Source organism: Dacryopinax primogenitus, assembly GCF_000292625.1.
Source record: "Dacryopinax primogenitus strain DJM-731 SS1 chromosome Unknown DACRYscaffold_15, whole genome shotgun sequence".
Taxonomy (NCBI): domain Eukaryota; kingdom Fungi; phylum Basidiomycota; class Dacrymycetes; order Dacrymycetales; family Dacrymycetaceae; genus Dacryopinax; species Dacryopinax primogenitus.
The window spans coordinates 680,304-700,275 of NW_024467212.1; the positions used below are offsets into that span (position 1 = coordinate 680,304).

Below are 19,972 nucleotides of genomic sequence, written 5' to 3' on the forward strand. Positions count from 1 at the left end.
ATCATCGACGAGATCTGCCACGAAAGAATGTGATAGAAGGGTGTTGCCTACCCTTGCTAGAGCTCCGGGGAAGAGGTCGCTGGTAGGAGGAGGACTGCAGCTCACGTCCCTTGCCATCGAAGGAGGGGAGCCGTCTTTGTCTCTACGAGGGATGTAGCATGTATGATTGATGAGAATGGGAGCGGAGTAGGGGAGTGGATGGAGTGCGCAGCAGTCCTGAGTACCGAGGAGGAAGAGGCGGTAGTTTGGGGAAGAGTAAGTTGAAAGCTCCATCGGGGGGGACGGGGGGGGGTTAATAAGGCTTTCTAGACGCGCTCTGATCGAGGGAAGTCAACAAACGCTTCGATCTCAGACAGTAAACAGCGCATTCGATACTGGGCAGGCATACGGTATGGGCAGTAAGGTTGAGACCAGTGACTCAGACGGAACGTGATGGCATCACTGCCGTATAACGATTGTTGACAGTGGAGCATCGCATAGTCCAGTAAAAGAACGTGATGCGATAGTATTGTTAGCAGTATTACATCAAGTAACTAGAAATGAGCTTCCCTCCTTGTCGTCCTTGTCGGTGATGGCGGGAGACCGGTGAACCCTTGAATATTACGGAGGCTGTATATAAACAATTATGGTGGCTATACGAAAGCGACAACAATGAACCTGTCCGTCAACTTCACACCTCGACCAGACATACAGGGCAAGATACTGGAGTGTATGATTTATTTCGATTACCCCACGCTAACATATCTACAGCCTAGCCCTCCTTGCGTCCTCTTCATCCATAAGCTGCTTCGCCAACACACCCATGATCGGAAACGCCTTTCCGTAGATTGCCGCTCTCTCACTCGAAGCCTGACGTCTTGCGTTTCGGGCTGCGATCCCTTGAGCTATCACTGCAAGCTACATTAATTCATCAGCAAGCTCTGACAAAGGTGGGAGAGGAGCGCACCCGGAAAAACATCCAACTACTGGCAAAGTTCATATCCTTAATTGGGTACGCCAACCCCATCAACTGCGCGTACTCTCTCTCCAATACCTCTAGCGGCGGGGCGGGTAGTCGGTCAGAGGGGAGACTCTTCCAGGCGCGCCATTTACCTTGTGTCTGAAGCTCTGGAGTGAGGAACAGGGGGTCGGCGTACCATGGTTGGAGGAGGTTGGCAAGGTCTACCAGCTGCGCTCATCCACATATAAGCAAGTTGTTACGTAAAAGATATGGGGGCGTACGGGGTTGCCTAGCGTGCTCAGTTCCCAGTCCAAGATGCCAATGACTTTGGGTTCTGTAGGGTGGAACACCAAGTTGTCAAGCTTATAATCCCCATGCACTATTCTGACTTCCTCTGCTTGGGGAAGATGCCGCGTATACCAGTCAATAAGCGTATCGAACTGTGGTATAGGGCCAACTAACGCGCCAGTGTCGACGTCGGCCGTGGAAGCCTGAGCATGTGAGACACGGGTGAGCGAACGGATCTGGCGGGGGAAGTAAGGGGTGGAGGGGCCATAGCTCTCTAGCCCTAGGCAGGATGGGGAAAGTGAGGAGAGCGCTGCGAGTGCACGGACCGCTGAAAGCCAGCTGGCAGCAAAGGAAGGTCAATTAGCATTTGAGTAACGGAGACAAGGAGGGCGCACCAGGTCTGTTTCTCCTCTTTAGAAAGCTCTGGAGTTTCCGGGTCGGTAAATATCCGCCCATCCAGGAACTGCATAACATAAAATGGCGCTCCTAGCACTTCTGCATCTTCGCATAACGCATATACTTCGGGCACCGGCACTCGCTGGCCCTCTGAGGTAGAGGGGGAACGGTTATGCACCCCGAGGGCGGAGAGAATACGGTATTCGCGCTCGATGGCGTGTGCGGTGGGGGAGAGGAGCGGGCCTGTGGGTTTTCGGCGGAGAACGAAGCGCTGCCCTCTGGTGAGTGATAGATGATTAGCCGGGTATGTAAGGACGAGGGGAGGGGGCGTACAGTGCATCGGTTAGGAAATAGGTGGGATTGCTCTACATTTCCCGTTATCTCCCTCGGACTGGAAATCACTAACCACCCTTACCTGTCCAAACTACCGAAAGATCAATTCAAGCAAACATGTCCGCGGGAAGATGGCAGACCTTGAACTGCTTTACGCTCACGGGAGTCGTTGCCTGGGGCACACGTTGGGAGAGGTAGAGGTTGAGCTTGTCTAAGGGGAGAGGGGTGCGAACGCTGCCTGTTTCGCCCCCGACTCGTTTGCCTGGGGCTGGCATTTTTGGGCAAGAGAGCGTATGAAGGAGAGATTAGCTGGTTATTGCACTGGACCGGGTATGGTGCCGGTCACGGGACCGGGATTATGGATTTACAGCGCTTTCAGGGTGTGGTGCTCCGTCCTGCTCTTGACCCTCTGCTCCTTCTGCCTCGGGAATTGGCTTCAGTTCGTGCTTGTCTGGATTGCCCCTCTGCGCTGATGATCTTGCTCGGATTGACCAATGACTTTTGCATCGGCGTCTTCAGCAAACATGATATCCATGGCTGCTGCTCTTCAGGCAGATGCAAGTCATCTGCGCTGGGCGTCAAAGATGCATTCCCGGCCTCCCTTCCGTGTGCTCATAAACCCCCGTTCTCGACATTCCCCTCCATAAGCGCGAGCCTACTTCCTCTGTGCCGTCAGACTCAGACTGAGATTTGCACTCAGCTAAAGAGAGCAGACTGGACCTCATAGTGCGCATCATGCCCTCCCTCCCACTCCCATGCCGTACGGCACAGTCTCGCTCCAACACCGCCAACACCTGTGCCTCCTCCATCTCCCACCCTTCACCTAGGACGAGCGAGTCTATTCCCCTCTGCCACTCTCCCGAGTCGCTCAACTCCGAAGACTTTAGGGCCATCCGACCAGCCAAGAGACAGGACTCGCTCTCCTCCCAAATTATCGAAGAAGAAGAGGAACATGAGGACATGACTCGCCCTCTGCCTGCTGTAACCCAGGTTTTGCGCGCACTTGCAAGGCGTGCCCAAACATCGTCCGGTATTCTACAGCCCCACCGTCCAGTTCCCGAAACACAGCCTGCACGTACACTCCTTCCAACTTGCGAAAGAGCGCCCATTCCTGCTGTCCTTCTTGCGCTAGAGCAGCTTGCCGACCCCTCCCTCCATTCGATCAGATCCGAGGAGTTCGCGCAAACAGGCGCTATTTCCGGGACCTGGCCAACATCGAGGCAAGAAGCGTCCACAACTGTTTCTCTGGCCGTGCAGCTGCCTGGACCTTCCTTCCCTCTCCCTCCACAGCAGCTACCCGAGCCCTGTCTCCCCCGCACGCCTCGCACGCCTCGCCCCACCCCACGAGAGGTCATCTATACGAGCCCTCCGCAAGTGCTAGAGAACGCTCTACCACCGTTGACCCTGGACGGACACTCACCCAGCCCCTTTCTAGGATTCCAAGATGCGTTCCCAGGAGGTTTCGTCATGCAACAACGGCCGCTCCTCCTTACCCCCACCCCATCCAACCTCGACTTCAACTACAATCCCATCTTCAACTCCAACCCCAACCCCCACTCCAACTTGAACACGCCCGCAGTCAGATATACTGCAGCCGCAGGTGGATCGAGCATCTGCCTCTGCCCCCCGAATTCACACAGGAATGGATGCTGTCCAGCGCTCATGCTAGCTCTGGGCATAGGAGGACTGGGGTTCGCGTATGAGAGTGACCCCAGCATGGAGGGACCTTGGCCGGGCGGGCTGGTCTTCCCCGAGCCGGCTAGGCAATTGCGCCAGTTCTGATGACTCTGGTTCTGGCGTTGTTACTTTTGTCCATGGACGTCGGGAGGCGAAAGTTGGAAAATACATGTTTGCGAGGACATGACCATATAATCAATTGTTTTCCCGCCGAGCTCAAGGAGCAGGTTGCTTCCTCTGTCTCCTGGTGTTCTAATCGATGATTTTTCTCTTCCAAATATTCTTTTTCTTCTTTTTTCACATACATTCCTTTCGGATTCAGATGCGATGAAAAGGGCCGTTCTCACACCGGCCGCGGATACGATTAACGCACATAAGGCCTCATTGTCAAAGCCTGGTATCAGGCTGCCCACTTCAGTCATTTTGCGGGAAACGGGAGTGGTGCCATTGTAGTCAGCTTCTCCGACCAATGACTTGCACCAGCAGGTAAGGGACACACCTGAGATTCGGCGCTTCGGTTCCGAGGTTACTTCGCCAGGACCACCGCTTTCATCCGGGATTGCAGCTTTCCCTATGGTTGCTCAAATGCGACAGAACTCTCCTTCCTCCGGTACGGCAGTATACCCACCGGTACGGAGGGTATACTCCCGTAATTCTGTTATCATGCGACACTTTCCCTTCCAGCCGCATGCAACGTAATGCTCCCCACTAGGAATTCCCCCGCCATCCCCACCAGTCTCGTACCCTCCGGTACCCATTGTCTCAACATCTTCTCATCTGGACCCCGTGCTTTCCTCTCTCAGTGCTGGTTTGCATTGTGTACATCCACACATCCGACACATGATGTTTTTCCACCATCCATCGCCTCTTGAGCCTTTTCTTGCTTATGGTGTCCCCCCTTCCTATATGTCTTCCCTCGTTACCTCCTCGCTTCTTGGTATCGGCCTAAATTTCTTTTCGTGCCCCCCTTTCCCTGGTTCGATTGCCGTCCCCCTCCTTCCTGCAGCTGCTCACTTTAAAATCCCGTCAGTTGCTTTCCCCCTCATTTCATTCCATCCTTGTTCTGTCCCCTCACATTTAACCCAAACCCTTCCGCAATTGTCCTGTATGTCACTTCACCATTCTGACTCAACGTCGGCACCCAATGCTTGCGCTCTCTGTTTTAAACAAGGAGTCGCTCTCCGTTGCTCCGGTTGCCACGGTCTCTACTACTGTTCCCAGCATCATCAGAGACTTGTGCGTTCACTTCCCCTCATTTTTATGTCCACTCGTTTATCCTTTCCAGGCCTGGGTATGGCGTCGTCTCTACTGCAATGTGCCAATTGACCGCGCTGTGCGCGCTAAACGTGCATTGTGCGAGCCGTCTCCCCCAAACCAGCCCAATTCTCGCGCTGACTTGCTTTTTATTCCCCAGAAATGATATTCAGCTATCAGGTGCAGTCTTCACACAGGTCGCTTCTATTGCGCATCCATTTGCCCCTCTCCTCATCGCAGCAACAATCGCCACGGCCTCTACAGGAGAATGGATTCACGATCCATTGTATGCCATACACGTTCCTCTCTCATCCTGCTCAACCTCCTGCCAGGACTAGTCAAACTGCCGTAACATCTCCTCTGTCATCTTATCTTGCTGGCGTCCCTTTTAGTCCAGAAATGCAAGTGCCTCTTTTTTCACTTCCCTTCCGTGACTTTTATCTGCCCTCCCAGGATCTCGCAGGAATACAAGGACCAGTATCTCCTCCTTGCGCGTGTTGCACCAACCATTACCCGTCACTTCCACAACACCAATGACCTAGCCCTCCTGACCCAAGAGGTTCCTCTTTTCCCCCTTCTATCTCTCCCATTCGATAACCTGTATGCCTCAGCTTGACATGGACCGGACTTGGACTCTTGACCGTGACGACCTGGTTATTCGACAAATTCTGCCTGATCTCTTCATGTCATACCGCAAGCCCAACCACAGTTTACCCCCTTTCCAGTCCCTCTTGAAGGATATTGATGGACTCACCGACGCCACCTCGGACTTATGTCTCCCTGCGTTTCTGTACCCCTTTGCCACTCGTCATTCTACCCTCCCCGCTGACGGACTTTTCTGCGCCCCCGCACTGCTCAGAGTCAGTTCCTTCTTGTCACAGTCAGGCCGCTTTTGCTAATTATAGTGTCAGGCCTATGGACATCTGTATCAGAGGCATCGCCTCTCTATATCCGGACCATCTCCACTTTACTCACCCAACCACAAAGACACTATCCAGTATTTCATTCCTTCCCTCTGTTATCTTGTTACCAGAGTAAGTGTATCCAGAAGAGGCCCGCTAGTGACTCACGTTTTTCAACCAGCTCCGGTTTGTCTTTACCGAGCACAGACCATCGGAGATCATTGGCTCTACCACACACGATCCACGCGTTCACCTCCATGGCCCCGGAATTCATTCACTCGATTATGTGGAATTTTATCAGTCTCTCATAACGTGGTTTATCGACAATTGGCCCTCCGGCGACTCCCACGCAATCTACCAATATTGGATATCTCACCTGCCTGGTGCCCATCCTGATCTTGCTTCCCTCAGCTTCCTCAAATAACCCCTCCCGCTAAGTTTTGTTCATCTTACATCCCCTTTCTTGAATGTCATTTCCCAAAATGCCATAGTCTTAACTTCCGTTCGATTTTTCTCCACCTGCCTCTGATTTAATGGTTACTTTTGTCTAGTCAAACACTGATAATATGTGATCAGCCGACGGAGATACAACGTTATCTGTGCAACCTCTAGCCGTCCCTCCCACACCCGTCCCTCTCATTCCCCTCCTCCTACGTCTCACCCAGCCTTCCCCTCGACGTCTCGCACCTCTTCCCCCTTTCACTGCTGGGTTTTTGTCTTCATGACGCCTCCGTTGACACAAATAACCACGCAGCACCATGTTCTGGTCCTACTCGTGTCGTCCATTAGTTTGATACATAGATCTCCTTCACACACTTTGGTTACCATGAGGGCCTCAAGGTACCATGCTTGTTTCGTGTGATCGCCATTCTTCTCATCAGATACCGAAAGCAGTACGGGAACACTAGGCAGGCCCCATCTCCATCGCACCGCCCGCAAATCAGTTGTCAAAACGTCGGGAGGAGGCTGTTTAGGCTGCAAGGTGGAGAAAAGGGAAGTCGAAGCGGGAAGGTCGAGACGGGACGACTGCGTACCAGGGGTATATGACGATAGAGGGAGAGAGGGGGTGGAAGTGGAGAGTTCGGATGGAAGAAGATTTATGAGAGTGTTATGGGATGAATCGGCAGAAGTGTTTAGAATTACCCCTGGACATACGTTCATTGGTGGGGAGTTGCCGAGAAAGGAGGTCGAGATTGGGGAGGAAGAGGGTGGAGGGGAGAAGTGTGGGAGTGCGATGTGTGGGCTGGAACGAAACGTGCGCGAAGATGGGTCAACGGGAGTACGGCGGTGGGGAGGAGATCCAATGGCGATATTCCGACGATGAGAGACAGGGGGAAGGCACGTTGGTTGGTAAATGGCTTCACTGAGGTTTGAAGAAGATGCGGGCGAGAACGATCTGGAAACGGTCAAGGAAGGCCCCATGGCGGGTACGGGTAAGATGGGTTGGGAAACGCAGACTGGGGGGGGGTTGTTTCGGAGGGAATTACCCGGAGCTAAGGATGCCGGGAAAGTGACCGATTGTTGGTGGGACACTTGGTCGGGCATAGAGGAGGGGGAAGCGGAAGATAAATAAAGCTGAGCGGTAAGGAAACGGAGTTGTTCAAGATCCAGCGGCAGCTATTTGAGACAATCAGTTGTGCTAATGTCCAGGCAGCAAGCGGATGTGATAGAAAAGCTAACTTTTTCCACCCCGGTCCCAGCATTCAGAGTATCGCAGCGAAATTGATTCATGAAAGCCGAGGGAAATAAGGAAGAATGAACGGAGCCGAGGGGATCGTAAGTAGGTGCTATAAATATGTTCAGAGAGAGAGCAGGAATATCGAGGGAGATGTGACTAGACTTACCAAATTCAATCGCGATGGGCAGAGAAAGCCTCTTGCGCTGCAGTTTGACGCACTTCTTCGATTCCTTGACGATATCATGAAGTGTGAGGTTGGCGAGACCGGTCCAGGGTTGAAGAGAATTGCGGACAGCGCGAAGAGGAGCGAAAGGGCGGGCTTCTTCTGGTATGAGACGAAGTGAGTCGGAAGCCTGCTGGGAGATGATGACTGCAGGGAAAAGGCGAATAATGGCAGTTACAAGATCCGGCAGTCGCATGGTAGAAGGCAGGGCAAGCAGACGCACAAGACCAGCCGCATTGTGCCTAAAAATTGTTGAGCTATGATTTACGGGAAGAGAGCGGAGATTATAGTTACGCCTCGAGAAAGGGTATATGTGCAGTAACAAAACGAATGTTCGTTCGACCTTGGATCTGAAGAACGGAGGTGAGACAAAAGAACACGATCACTGGGCCTGTTAAATATACCTGGTCGTTAGGGGTGGGATATGCAGAATACACACGGAGAATTACAAGAAATTCTATGGTGCGTGGGACATCTGGGGGAAGGACATGGCGAGAACGGATCGGATGACGGCGGAGGTGCTGTTGCTCGAGTGTGGGGTTAGTACGAAGCCGCATACTTTGGGAGCGAGATGCAAGGGCAATATGGTACGGATGAGGTGGCGAAGTCTGATCATTGATGGCAGTCCGTTCAGCGTGGTTTGCTTGCACCCGGCGGAGAGCGTGTTGGGCACTATATGGACTTGACCCAGTAGGCGCCATGACGCTGATAAGGTTTGCGAGGAGGTTGTGATCGGACGGCGGGCCTGACGGAAAAGGCACCGCAGATTGCGGGATGGTGTGAATGGGAGGAGGAATAGGTAGATCGGAAGGGGCTTCAGGATAGTGGTAGGAGTGAGGATGTCCGCAATTTTGGCAAGAGGTACTGTTAGACGCTGGTTGGAGGGTTGCAAGGACAAACGCAGATAGGCCATTCTGGTGATCGTAGGCGGGACAAACACAACGTAGGCCGCCGGGGGAGGAAGACGCACCGACAAAGTGACATGGCAAAGAAAGAGGGTGCATTGGCGGTGAAGGTCCAGACATGGTCGGTCGGTGGTCAAGAGGCTAGATAAGTTGAAGTAGGACAAGGGGTAGACGTGTGCGTACTGCAGAGAAAGATATTAAAAGGTAAAATAGACGAGAGATAACGAGGAAGTGGTAAATTTTGGAGAGAAGCCAAGCACAGAGAGGGCGGGTGGGCGTTCCTCTGAGATCCATAGGTTGCCACGGAGACTGTGGCACGCAAGGAGAAGTCCAGAGTATGACGAGTAAAAAACAAAGTCAACGGACAGCTGGTTGATGGTATCAAGGGAGGCTGCTATATGACGAGCATGGGTGAAATAGACCCCAGAGGTATGTTAAGGGAAGGAAAAGGAAATAGGGAATCCTAATAAGGTGAGAAATGCGGAGATTGGTTCGCAGGGAGGGTACACAGGATACAGGGACGTTCGGGGGTTGAAGGCAGATCAAAAAGAACAGGTGACTAGGGATGATGAGGGGCACGGGTACAGATGGGTACAGATGGGTACAGATGGGTACAGATGGGTACACGAGAGGACACCAATATCACGAGGGTTGGGGACCGTTGGTGCCAAAGTTGATGGGGATCAAAAAGTGTGAGAAGGGTACCCATGGAAATAGCGGGGTACTCCTCGGTACCGGTGGGTACGGGGAAGGAACCCTGGGTTTATCACGTGTCTAGCGGGTACAGAGGGGGTTTGGTTCCATAACCACGTTTTGTCCGATTTGACCAATCATGTTTCCCCTCATCCGTTCCAGTTCTCGCATTCGGCACTTAACGGGATAGAGTCACCCAAATAGGGTACTTCTCGACACGAATTCGTTGTGCGGTCATACCGCAGCGAGCAGCAAGTGATGCAAACGTGCTGCTGGAACAATATCACTTCCGAGCTCGACACTGTTTTCATTTCCGGGACATGCTCTCGACTTCCAGGACGAAAATTTCTACTTTCCTCCTCAAACCTTCTAGATTGTAGGCTTATTGGTCAACGCGCATAGCTTAGATTCCACCCACTTGAATCATCCGTCGCAGTGATGCCGGCAAGATGCTTACGACTTGTCCGTTATAAACCCAGGAGTCCTGCGATGATAATGCGACAAATATTCCAACTCAAGCTCTCCTACCTCCATCCATTCACAACCCCCTTACCCCAATCGTTTTCTTCTCCACAATCATATCTCTCTATGACCAACCTCGGTTCCAAGGAAGCTTGGGACGCGCCTAAGTGTTGGGCCGCAACGATGAACGGTGCATCACCCAGGCTTTGAGAGGACAGTACCGTTGAAGACGATCTATTGTACTCCGCAATCACACGATGCCCTGCACCGCACACGCGGCTTGAGTGCAGCAGGCGCTTTTCCTATCCCTTTACGCCGGCGGCAACGGGGTGGATGGATGGCGGCCCAGTTGCTGTCCCGTCCCCACAACCTCGTTATACTCCTCCACAGGCATATCCCCCACCTGTATACCAAGTACCGACTCTTCAAGCACCTCGTCCTGTCATCGTATATCCTCCCTCCGGTACAAGCCCTCCACCGGATACCCCCTCAAGATCGACACAGAAACCAATCCATACCTCCGGTCCCGTCGCCTTATCCGGGAAAGATGCTCGCTTATCCCCAACCGCCGCCGCAGTATCCAAGCACACCACCTCACTATCCTCCCCAGCACAGGCCAGGCAGGAGTCCATAATCAAGCCCGGCCAGGACGTACACGTCTCTCGACTCAAGATACTTAGTCAGCAACCAGCTTACCATCACTCGTTACATACCGAGCATCGCGTTGTACAAGCACAAGGACCCTCCTCCCCTCAATAACTCTTGTGGCTCTGCATACAGTTTCACTATTTTCATTCTCGTCATACCTATCTCAGAACTTCCCCTTTGGCTTGTGCAGCTCGGGAGTTTATCTGATCCACAGTAGCATCACAGGTCATTATCATCGCATTGCTGTATTCTACATATCAATCTTATTGATTAACTTGTACATGTCAAGAATCACAACTCCGGTCATGCACGTGCTAATCGGCCCGATCCCGATCCGGTGATCCGCTGGCAAAACAACCGTGACCGGTCTGGCAAATGCTCTGCAGACACAGTGGTCATTGCATTTCAATATCATGACTCCCTTCATCGTGCCACCGTTACACTCTACTAGTTAAGGATAAAACATGTAACAAGGAATCTTGAGGTCGGGCTTGCACCAGGGACACGCGTTCTCCCACAATGCGTGACACCGCTTTCTTCTTCACCAGTTTATATGGAGTCACGCAATGAATGCGATTGTTGGCCGCCTGTGCACTCATGCGGGGGTTGAGTCATTTCCGGGAAACTGGTGGGGTTGATGTCGGAATTTTCGGCACTGGGCAAGTGTGTGCACACGAGGACGCCTGCCTCTATAGCTACCTTCTCACGGGTACGTCCCATTGACAGGCATCTATTTTCCGCTCTCCGCACATACCATCATTGTCAACAACCGAGGTACATATATATAGGGTCGATAGACAAACTGCTGCCTGCAGTTGTAACACGACTCAACAACCTCTGCAAACGTTTGTGCTTCAGTGTAACCATTTTCCCGGGCTCCACACAGGTTTGGTTTCCGGCAACTTTCTCCAAATTCCCTGTATCCAAATCTTCGTTGTATTATGTATGACTTGGACTCACTTTTGAACGTGCTTTGTATTTGGGTGCTCGTTCAGCGCCTCAGCAAGATAGGGGCACCCGACCCTTGGACCACATGCTTGGTATATATTGACCTTGAGTCATGGGACAATAAGACGACAAAGCCCTCATCCTCAATCTTCACCTACTTAACCTACCTGTTCTCACAGCGCGCCTACTATATATTTTCGCTCTTTGCAGCCAGTCTTCGACTATCATCGTATCTGGTGACACACACCCTGTCATGGATCCATCCAGTCAGCCGCGTGCTCCCCCGCCTAAACGTCGGGCAGCGACGATGCCAGACGTTGGATGCCAAGCACATGAAGACGATGACGAGTTTGCAGATACCGAGTGCGACTCTCCAGGAGACTACGTCGACCCTTCCGTGCCAGCGCGTACGAGGGCCTGGAACACGGCAGGGGTGTTCACCACCGACCCTCGCCGACAGCCCCAGCGTATGCCTGGCGGCGCCCCCGTAGCAGGCCCCCCGCCACAACCACGTCATCTCCCCCCCCAGGCCTACCCAGCCCCGTATCAGCCGCCGGGATACATTCCTCATGGCCAAGGACCGATACCCCAACTTCCACTGCCTCTCGTCGCCTATCCTCAGCCTGGGCAGGTGCTAGTCCGCCCCATGTACCCGCAAGGTGGGTATCCGGCCATGCCGCCTGGTCCGTCGCCCTATCCAGTCCCCATCCCCTATCCCCAGCCGCCGCCACAGTACCCCAACGTCCACCCTGCTCCTCGGTATCCTCAGCGTTGACCAGGCTGGGGCGGATAGTCAAACGCTGGCCAGGCTTCCAGATTACAAATGCATCGACTCATGAATGATACTTCGACAGCAACCAGCTTGCACAACCTCGTTATCTACTGCGCGTTACGTTTCACAAGGATGCTCGTCCTACTACGCTCGTTACCCAATTATGCTCTTCCACAGTACGCGCCTGTCTGCCGTCCGTTATTTCGGGTTCTGGGTTCATCTTCATGCTCTGTCGTTACAGACCGTGTTTGTATCTTTATGTCTTTCCCATCCTTTTCCCCTCTGCACCACCACAGTCATTACCTTTTATATTCCATTGTCATACCCGCATAATTAAATATTAATATGATGATTAACTTACATATATGCGCTGTCGGAAGCGCGAACCCGGCCTCTGTAGACTTCGGACGCAAACGGGATCTACCGATTCTGCCTGTATTCGACCAACGGTCCGCAGTATTGTAATCAGGACTGGCTTTCCTTACAATTCCCCGGCCAACCCACACTGTATAGCCTGTGCACGACAGTCTGGAAATCGTTATACATTCCTGACGCTGCTCACCGTCGTCCTACTTATTTTGCGGCCAAGAATGCCATCTGACACCGTCTTCCCCCAACTTCCATACGAGCTGTGGGCCGAGATTATCTCATTCTGCACGAGCAAGCGCGATCTAGCCAATCTCTGTTCCGCAAACTCGATGATAGGATTCATTGCATCAAAGCATCTATACAGCCATGTGAGATCATCTTGCGTTGTAAAACTTGCCAAGTTATACCGCTCGGTGTCACGCAATCTGAATATCGCGGCTCAAATCATCGCTTTGGATGTGAATCTAGAGCCTGATCACTCCGAGAATCAGGCGATGATAATCCATTTTAAACTAGTAAGCGATTATCTTCTCCCACTCCACGCTGAATCTAGACGTCCTATTAGCAAGGAGCACGCATGCGCCTGTTTTTCCGCACGCGGGATCTGCTCCCCAATCTGAAGTCTTTGGACATCCAATGCATCCGTGGAGGATCCTCTGAAGTGTGGCATGCTCTGACGAAGAACCTAGGCTACGTGCGAGCTCGCTTGTCGAGATTAACACTGCCGTATGCGAGGGACTGTTCAGCACTTCCTGTGTTCCGCTCCCAGCCGGATCTGGAGGAACTGTACCTACAACACCGGTATGGGGAGCATCATGCAGAGGAGCTGGTTAATCTCCCATCCACATTGCTCCTTGTCTACGTCGCCTGACCTGTGGTGTTTTGCTTGCCGTTGCACTTGTGAAGGGGCGCCCGGTAGAGGAGATATCTCTCAGTGGGCCAAGCTCGTTCAGCACGCTGGCGACATTAGGTCTGACAGCATGTCTCAACCTGCTGCGCTTGTCCTCCACGCCGCTCCAAATCGTCAACCTAGAACTCTATTCGCTCGATCCCATGCATTTCTCGCTTATTAGTGACAGCCTTCCGCATCTAGTCAGGCTAAGTTTGATGACACAACGTGATCTGCTTGCTGAGGTATGAGGTCACCTTGCTCATCAAATTATTGCTCATCCACAAAGCAGCTGTCTACTTTGCGATCACATGTCACTAGGAATGGATTTCGAGGGTTTCATCGGCTGGAAAGATTGGAGATGCACTTCCAGGACGGAGACGATATGTCGATATTCCAGCCCTCGAAAACGTTGCATATGATCTCCAATTCCTGCCCAACACTACATCAGAAAACATTTGCATTCGAAAACCAAAGACAGGACCATGGAAGTACGACACCGGTTGTTTCAATATACATATTCTCCAAATCACTCTCAACTTCCGCTCGCGATTCCCCAGCAAAGGGATGGACTTGGAGGAAAATGATTCATGGCGTTCGCTCGTGGATATTCTTGCCTTCTGCGATACCAGAACTATTTGGCTTCACTACCGCCGGAGAAATCCTGTCGTCTGGACCAGAACAGTCAGTTGGGACGCAAGAAGACGGTGACATGTGCGTTTTCATGTAGACCTGGCCGTTGGAGTGAAGTGCCCAGAAGATCATTTTAATTATCACTGCTCTTGTGGTGAATACTCCACAGCGCCCGAAGTAGATGCATTATTTTTCGTTTAATCCGAGACTTGGACGTTGCGATGATTGATGTCGTTCATCGGAGATAAGGACGGAGATAATGCGCCTTCTACTGGTGACGTCATGGTATCCTTTGTTTGGTACCAGTGCGCGTCACTTCGGCCACTAGTGTGAAAGTTGTCCAGAACAGAAGTGAGGGAGAAGGGTGGCGGGGCATCTCATAAAAGGTATATACATCCACCCCGTATCCTCTACCTTCTCCCACTTCCTTCTTCATCGTTGCCAACCATGTTGCGCACTTCTCTCTCCCGTACCGCTTTCCGCCCAGCCAGAAATCCCCACATTCTCCCAAGGCGGTTCAACTCCACCCAACCCAGGCAAGGGAGCGCGTTCGTCTCCAACTTCCTCTCTGCTATCCTGGGTGGTGGTGTCGTCCTCGGCGGTAGTGCGTACTCATTTGCTATCATACGATGATACACTCTGACAAACTGCAGTTTACGGGTATTACCATTGGTCCGGTGCGGCAAAATTCGTTCAAGGGGCGCAGAAATTCCGTGACAGCGCCGTGCAAGCGCGGGATAAAGCCCTAAAAAACGTGCCGTCTACCTCACAGGCCATTGCATACCTCCGCCAGACCGCTCATGCGTACACGCTCCTCATCCCAGGCGGGAAGAAGTATGTCGACGAGACGTTCGACAACCTCGAGGAGGCGAGTAGGAAGCATGGGCCTGAGGTGGACGGGATCATCGGCAGAGCATATGCAGAGCTGAGGAAGGTGGTCGATGAAGGTGAAGCGGACCTCGAGACTGCGAGGAAGGTCGCCGGCGTCTTGGCGCGGAGGGGGAAGGAATTGGCGGAGTTGACCCGGAAGGCTGGAGGGGACTTCTTGGACAAGTACCCCGGGGCCGAGGAGGGGCTTGGGAAGGCGTATGCGGAGATGGAAAGGTTTGCTTTCCAAAGGGGAGAGGAGGGAAAGAAGGCTATGGAGGATGTCCGCAAGCAGCTGGGAGAGATGCTCAGCAAGGGTGGAGCATCGACGGACGAAGTCGTCAGCAAGGCTAAGGAGATGCTGAGCCGAAGGCAGCAGGACCTGCGTGGGGTGGGCGAGAAAGTGTGGAAGGAAGGAATGGACAGAGCCAAGCCGTACCTCGACAAGCTTCCTGAGTTGCGTAAAACTCTCGACGAGCACAGGGGCACATTCGTTGGTGCCGTCTCTGGAAAGTCGGGTGAGGTATGGGACCGGTTGCGCCAGGCTGCAGAGGGCAAGGATAAGAAGAAGACTGTGCAGGAGTTTAAGGATTGGGTTAATGAGAAGGAGGAAGAGGCAACTGAGGCGGGCGAGGAGACGTGGGATAAGTTGGAGGAGACGATCAAGCTCCTCCCTGGGGGACAGGTGGTACGCCTTTTCTTTGCTTCGTTCCATGCAGTCTCTGAGCCAGTGCTGCAGGCACTCGAGTCTACCCCCGAGCTGCAAAAGTACACGGACGCACTTAAGCAGAAGGCTCCAGAGGCAAAAAAGGTTGCGGAAGAGGCGTGGTCCGAGATCCTGGCCGTGCTCAAGGAAAAGGGAAAGAAGATCAAGCAGCTGGGAAAGGAGGGTAAAGAGGAGGTCAAGAAGTGAGTTGCTCGAGGATGGGGACTGGAACCACCTGAAAGCTGCGTCTTGTACACTAGCGCTGGAAACGAACTTGTTCAGGGGCAATTGATGGATTGACTGTCCACGCTTTCAAGGTGTAAAAGATGATCGATTCCTTTGTTGTACTACAACTCCCAGCCCCGACCTTCATCCGTAATACGCAAGCGTGTAGTTGAGGGAATCACATTGCGCGGTCTCCAACATGGGCCTCTGCGTACTAGGCACACTCAGCACCCTCAGCGTCGGGTTCGCGTAACTCAGCTGCTGCCAAGCACCGTCCCTCACATACTCCAGCGCAGTATTCGTGTACCCCCTAACGGCGAGATACAACGGATCGGGGTTTGGGTTGTACGAGCGATAGAACGAGGTCCATTGGTCGACTATCTGCTGCTGGAAGTAAAGGTCGTTCGCGTCCCTGAAGGGGGTACCGGAAAGACCGACAGTGCCGAATGTGTATTGCAGGTCGCCAGAATGGCAACTGAGGAGTGTCAATTGTTGGCGTAGGGAAGGAGGGGAGAAGGGGAGAAAGGAGACTCACTTGAAGTGCGGCAGATTAGGGTCGCCGTACGGGTACTCGGCGGTGACTGGGGCGTAACACACCCCATTCGGGTCATACCCATTATACCCTCTATCAAACTGATAGAACCAGAGATTCTTCATCAGCCCGTGCTTTGCAAGTGATACGCCTGTAGCCTGATCTAAGCAGCGGAATTCGACATCTGTCGCAAGCCGGGCTGTGACGTTGAACACGTCAAGGGAGGTGTTGCCTGTGTTGGGCTGGGGGAAAAGACCGAAGGACTCGATCGCGTATGTCTCTGCCGCGTTGCATGTGATCTCTTCTGTGATCGCTGTTGTCAGGTTCGTCGTGCCTGTGTACTGGATAAAGGAGTTGCCGTCGTCGCTCATCCAGCCCATCATTAGGTGAACGTTGGCCACCGGTCCGGAACCATTTACTTCGAGTTGAGGAGTCGTGATATACGTCCCGTCAACGACTACATACCGCGCAACGGTGGGCATGTACACCAGGGCAGTACCGTTGTACGCGCGCAGGCAGGCGAGCGTCGCGCTGCTATTGACAGCAGTTGTGTTGCACCCAGTGGCAGCGAGGATGGCGTACCCGGCGACCATCAGCTCTTGGCTGATGGTATAGTAGTTGGAGTATGTTGCCGCGTACAACATCCCGTCTAAATTGCTTTGAGGGATCGCAGCCTCGAATTTCCCGATCGCCTTCGGGGAGGCCAGAAGCGCACGGACGGAGCCCGCACCGGCAGACTGACCCGCGATCGTAATCCTCGTGGGGTCTCCCCCGAACGCGGTGATATACTTCTGTACCCACTCGATGGCAAGGATTTGGTCCGCCAACCCGTAGTTCCCATTGGTAACACCGTCGCTGAGCGCCAGGAAACCGAGGGTCGATAGGCGGTAGTTGATCGATACAACAACCACGTCACCTCTGGCAACTTGCGGACCACCATCATAGTCTGACCCAGCACCCCCTGTGTATCCGCCTCCATGGATCCAGAAGTGGACAGGCTTGAGCTTGCAGGAAGGCGGATTGGGTGTCGACGGCAAATAAGGAGTCCAGATGTTCAAATAGAAGCAGTCTTCCGATCCGCGCCCAGTCTGCAGGCAAGCACTACCAAATGCGGTTGCATTGATCGTCGGATTGCCTGTGTACATCGTCGAGTAAGTCCACCGTTGAGGGTGATTCGCGTACGGAATGCCATAAAAGCGGAAGGATGCCTGGTTACGGAATCTGGGCACAACGAATCAGATTATTGAAGGTGCTTAGACGGCAGATGACGCACCCAGTGATGGTCAACTCGTTCGATTGGACGGTGACTTCGTAATTGCTTGGTACGCCCGTCACAGTCGGGACGTTATATCCAGCACTCTGTGAGCACAACGCCCTAAACGTCGCGCTGCATGGCGCAGGGAAGACGCTAGCACCTGCGCCAATCGTGAGACATTCGCTGCCCTCCTGTGCGATCCAGAACCGCTCCCCGAAATAGCTGAGACCCGCGTATTCGAGATAGCTGAGAGCGAAGGAGTAGTCGGCAAGGAAGAAAGATCCATTTGGCGTCAGGAGGCCTTCAGAAAGTTGGGCACAACTTGCCTGCGCTGCCGCATAAGTACGCGCATCGAGCAGAATAGAGCCTTGATGTTCGGGTGCTTCAGTCCCTGTGACAAAGCATTAGCATACAGAGTACGGACGGAGAGGAACGTCGCACAGTTGAGGTTGCTTTGGAAGATCAGATTCAAGTCACTCCCCAAGGACTGCGGAGAGGGAGCAGCAGCGGCCGCCAAGGACCCAAGGCCCACAGCGAGCAGAGCACCAGCAAACATAGCTTGTGTGCGCAACCTTTGCACCCATCAACCCAGTGCGCTGTCCTCATAGCCTGACATCTTGAAGCAAAGACAGGGAACAATGCGTTTTCCCGGTTCGGACAATTTCTTCCCCACGAAACTGCTGCCAGCCTTCGCCACAGAAGTAAAAGACGCAGAAGGCGGAAAAACTAGCCATGCGTGGTTCGGGCAGGAACGGAGTACGAGGATTGAACCAGCTAGGTGGATGCTGGTCACCCGACCTCATGACATCCCTGTAGCGTGCATTTCATCGACCGACCGTGGCTGCCAACGTGCAATGGCAAAGGGAAGAACCAGCTAGCGAGTGGAAGTCAAGTTCTGTGCTTGCTAAGAGTCCGGGTGAGACATTGTGACCCGTCGAGGATCAGGAACAAGCAGTTACTCCATTGGGAGCCCGTACAGAGTCGTCGGGCAAAATTGAGTGTGGGAAGGTGCTTAGGCTAATCGGAGGCGGGTTCTGCATAAGACTGCAGGCATAGAAGGCTGCTATACTTGGATGACACTCCTTGGGGAAAGATGAGGGGGGGATGAAGTGCTGGCAGAACAAAAGGCGAATTGCACCCGCGTCACGTGTGCATCACGTTGCTTCTTTTGTTTCGGCCTGACATTCCCTCCAGGTCTCGAACATCTCAAAGCCGGAAGGGCCTAGTTCGCTTAAGTGCGGAATTTTCTTTTTAGCATCCGTGCCGGTCGGCCGGAGCCAAACTAAGGGTCTTTTGCACAGCATGCAAAGTAGGACCCCGTCACTGGCCTTGCATTGGGAATTGTTCTCAATATGGAAATTATCCAACCTTCCGGACTGCTTTTTTTTTCCCTCCATGTACCCAACATTGGGAACTCAATCTATTTTCCCACTCTTGTTTCAATGCACAATGTAGGTCATGACTAAGATGACCTGGCCCTTAGAAATAAATGTTGTTGGAAGACGAGAAAAGAGATGGAGAGAAAGAAGAAGAAATCTGGGGTGGCTGCTGCCAAGAACTCCCTGGCACCATATTAAAACACAATCAAATTGGCATATGTCATACACATTTGCATTTGAAACAACAGGAATTCTTTGATGCAGCACTAGGTTTCTGCTTGTTCTACCTCTGCAATGCACCATTGCAGCCTTGTTGCCCACCCCTCTGGTCTCCCTGAGCACCATCTTCAAATTCAGTTGGAAAAAAATGCATTCAATGTTGCATTTGTGGTCTTTCACCCACTCCTCGAATCCTCCTGGGTAGTTGCCTGTGCCAAATGGCTGTTCTTGGCTGGGTGCAGTACTATGGTAAGTTAGTTAATGTCATGCATCAACCTGCTCACACATACAGTGGGGTAAATAAGATGGGATGGGTGAGAAGCATGCTGGACCCTGTTATGGCAATGACATGCAGTGCCTGGAATGACAGTCCCTCACTCACCTTGGAGGTCGCCAAGCACAACAGTTCCATTGCTCACCATCTCAAACACAACATGCTGCAGGAATGTCAAAAAGCAAGTGTTCTCAGTGTTGACTCCTGACAACTCTCCATTGGGCTCAGTGTTGGTGTTGAAAATATACTTCATGAATTCCCCCAGGATCCTCTCCTCCACAAGGCAAACATGCCCTGGATGGTGCCCCTCCTCAAGCAGAACCAGAGCCTGATCAACAAACTAGAACCTTGGAAGGTGGAAGGGGAGTTGTGCATGACATGATTCTTTGAGAATCCATGTGTATGCTTGTTCAAGCATAGCACTTGCATAGACTGTTAGGGCAACACAGGCTGACTAAGTCTGCTCACCTAAGAGTGCCAAGAGTCTAAGCAGGCAACAAGGAAG

The 19,972-nt window shown here is 52.7% G+C and overlaps 8 protein-coding genes across 8 annotated transcripts; 5 read left to right on the forward strand and 3 right to left on the reverse strand.

The window, feature by feature from the left end:
• Positions 1–728: 728 nt before the first annotated feature.
• On the reverse strand, positions 729–2,232 carry DACRYDRAFT_82131 (APH-domain-containing protein; the record flags this gene model as incomplete). The annotated part of the gene is made up of 7 exons (XM_040776551.1): positions 729–897; positions 947–1,168; positions 1,222–1,567; positions 1,624–1,902; positions 1,958–1,989; positions 2,040–2,048; positions 2,098–2,232. The coding sequence occupies 7 exons, from the start codon at positions 2,230–2,232 to the stop codon at positions 745–747; spliced, it is 1,176 nt and encodes a 391-aa protein (XP_040626581.1). The 3' UTR covers positions 729–744.
• Positions 2,233–2,623: 391 nt separating this feature from the next.
• Positions 2,624–3,759, forward strand: DACRYDRAFT_23738 (uncharacterized protein; the record flags this gene model as incomplete). The annotated part of the gene is made up of 1 exon (XM_040773367.1): positions 2,624–3,759. A coding segment is annotated over exon 1 (743 nt), but the record flags the coding sequence as incomplete, so codon positions are not given.
• Positions 3,760–5,490: 1,731 nt separating this feature from the next.
• On the forward strand, positions 5,491–6,214 carry DACRYDRAFT_109790 (uncharacterized protein; the record flags this gene model as incomplete). Its single annotated transcript, XM_040768940.1, has 3 exons — positions 5,491–5,748; positions 5,800–5,922; positions 5,972–6,214. The coding sequence occupies 3 exons, from the start codon at positions 5,491–5,493 to the stop codon at positions 6,212–6,214; spliced, it is 624 nt and encodes a 207-aa protein (XP_040626583.1).
• Positions 6,215–6,342: 128 nt separating this feature from the next.
• DACRYDRAFT_117875 (uncharacterized protein) lies at positions 6,343–8,716 on the reverse strand (the record flags this gene model as incomplete). The annotated part of the gene is made up of 5 exons (XM_040770475.1): positions 6,343–7,407; positions 7,471–7,577; positions 7,635–7,933; positions 7,986–8,041; positions 8,096–8,716. 5 exons carry the CDS (start codon positions 8,714–8,716, stop codon positions 6,490–6,492), a joined length of 2,001 nt encoding a protein of 666 aa, XP_040626584.1. The 3' UTR covers positions 6,343–6,489.
• Positions 8,717–11,490: 2,774 nt separating this feature from the next.
• Positions 11,491–12,426, forward strand: DACRYDRAFT_23740 (uncharacterized protein). The gene has a single exon (XM_040773368.1). It carries the CDS (start codon positions 11,655–11,657, stop codon positions 12,120–12,122), a length of 468 nt encoding a protein of 155 aa, XP_040626585.1. The 5' UTR covers positions 11,491–11,654; the 3' UTR covers positions 12,123–12,426.
• Positions 12,427–12,709: 283 nt separating this feature from the next.
• On the forward strand, positions 12,710–13,359 carry DACRYDRAFT_109793 (uncharacterized protein; the record flags this gene model as incomplete). The annotated part of the gene is made up of 2 exons (XM_040768941.1): positions 12,710–13,003; positions 13,054–13,359. 2 exons carry the CDS (start codon positions 12,710–12,712, stop codon positions 13,357–13,359), a joined length of 600 nt encoding a protein of 199 aa, XP_040626586.1.
• Positions 13,360–14,362: 1,003 nt separating this feature from the next.
• Positions 14,363–15,856, forward strand: DACRYDRAFT_23741 (uncharacterized protein). Its single transcript, XM_040773369.1, has 3 exons — positions 14,363–14,614; positions 14,664–15,565; positions 15,617–15,856. The coding sequence occupies exons 1-3, from the start codon at positions 14,458–14,460 to the stop codon at positions 15,788–15,790; spliced, it is 1,233 nt and encodes a 410-aa protein (XP_040626587.1). The 5' UTR covers positions 14,363–14,457; the 3' UTR covers positions 15,791–15,856.
• A 68-nt stretch (positions 15,857–15,924) lies between these two features.
• On the reverse strand, positions 15,925–18,151 carry DACRYDRAFT_95999 (carboxylesterase from carbohydrate esterase; the record flags this gene model as incomplete). The annotated part of the gene is made up of 4 exons (XM_040777338.1): positions 15,925–16,283; positions 16,344–17,561; positions 17,614–17,986; positions 18,037–18,151. The coding sequence occupies 4 exons, from the start codon at positions 18,149–18,151 to the stop codon at positions 15,953–15,955; spliced, it is 2,037 nt and encodes a 678-aa protein (XP_040626588.1). The 3' UTR covers positions 15,925–15,952.
• Positions 18,152–19,972: the final 1,821 nt, after the last annotated feature.

Coding starts and splice junctions, on each gene's coding strand:
- DACRYDRAFT_23740 (XM_040773368.1), top strand. CDS start 11,655: ATGCCAGACGTTGGATGCCAAGCACATGAAGACGATGACGAGTTTGCA.
- DACRYDRAFT_23741 (XM_040773369.1), top strand. CDS start 14,458: ATGTTGCGCACTTCTCTCTCCCGTACCGCTTTCCGCCCAGCCAGAAAT. Junction 14,615..14,663: donor TGGTGTCGTCCTCGGCGGTA/GTGCGTACTCAT, acceptor GACAAACTGCAG/TTTACGGGTATTACCATTGG. Junction 15,566..15,616: donor TCCTCCCTGGGGGACAGGTG/GTACGCCTTTTC, acceptor CCAGTGCTGCAG/GCACTCGAGTCTACCCCCGA.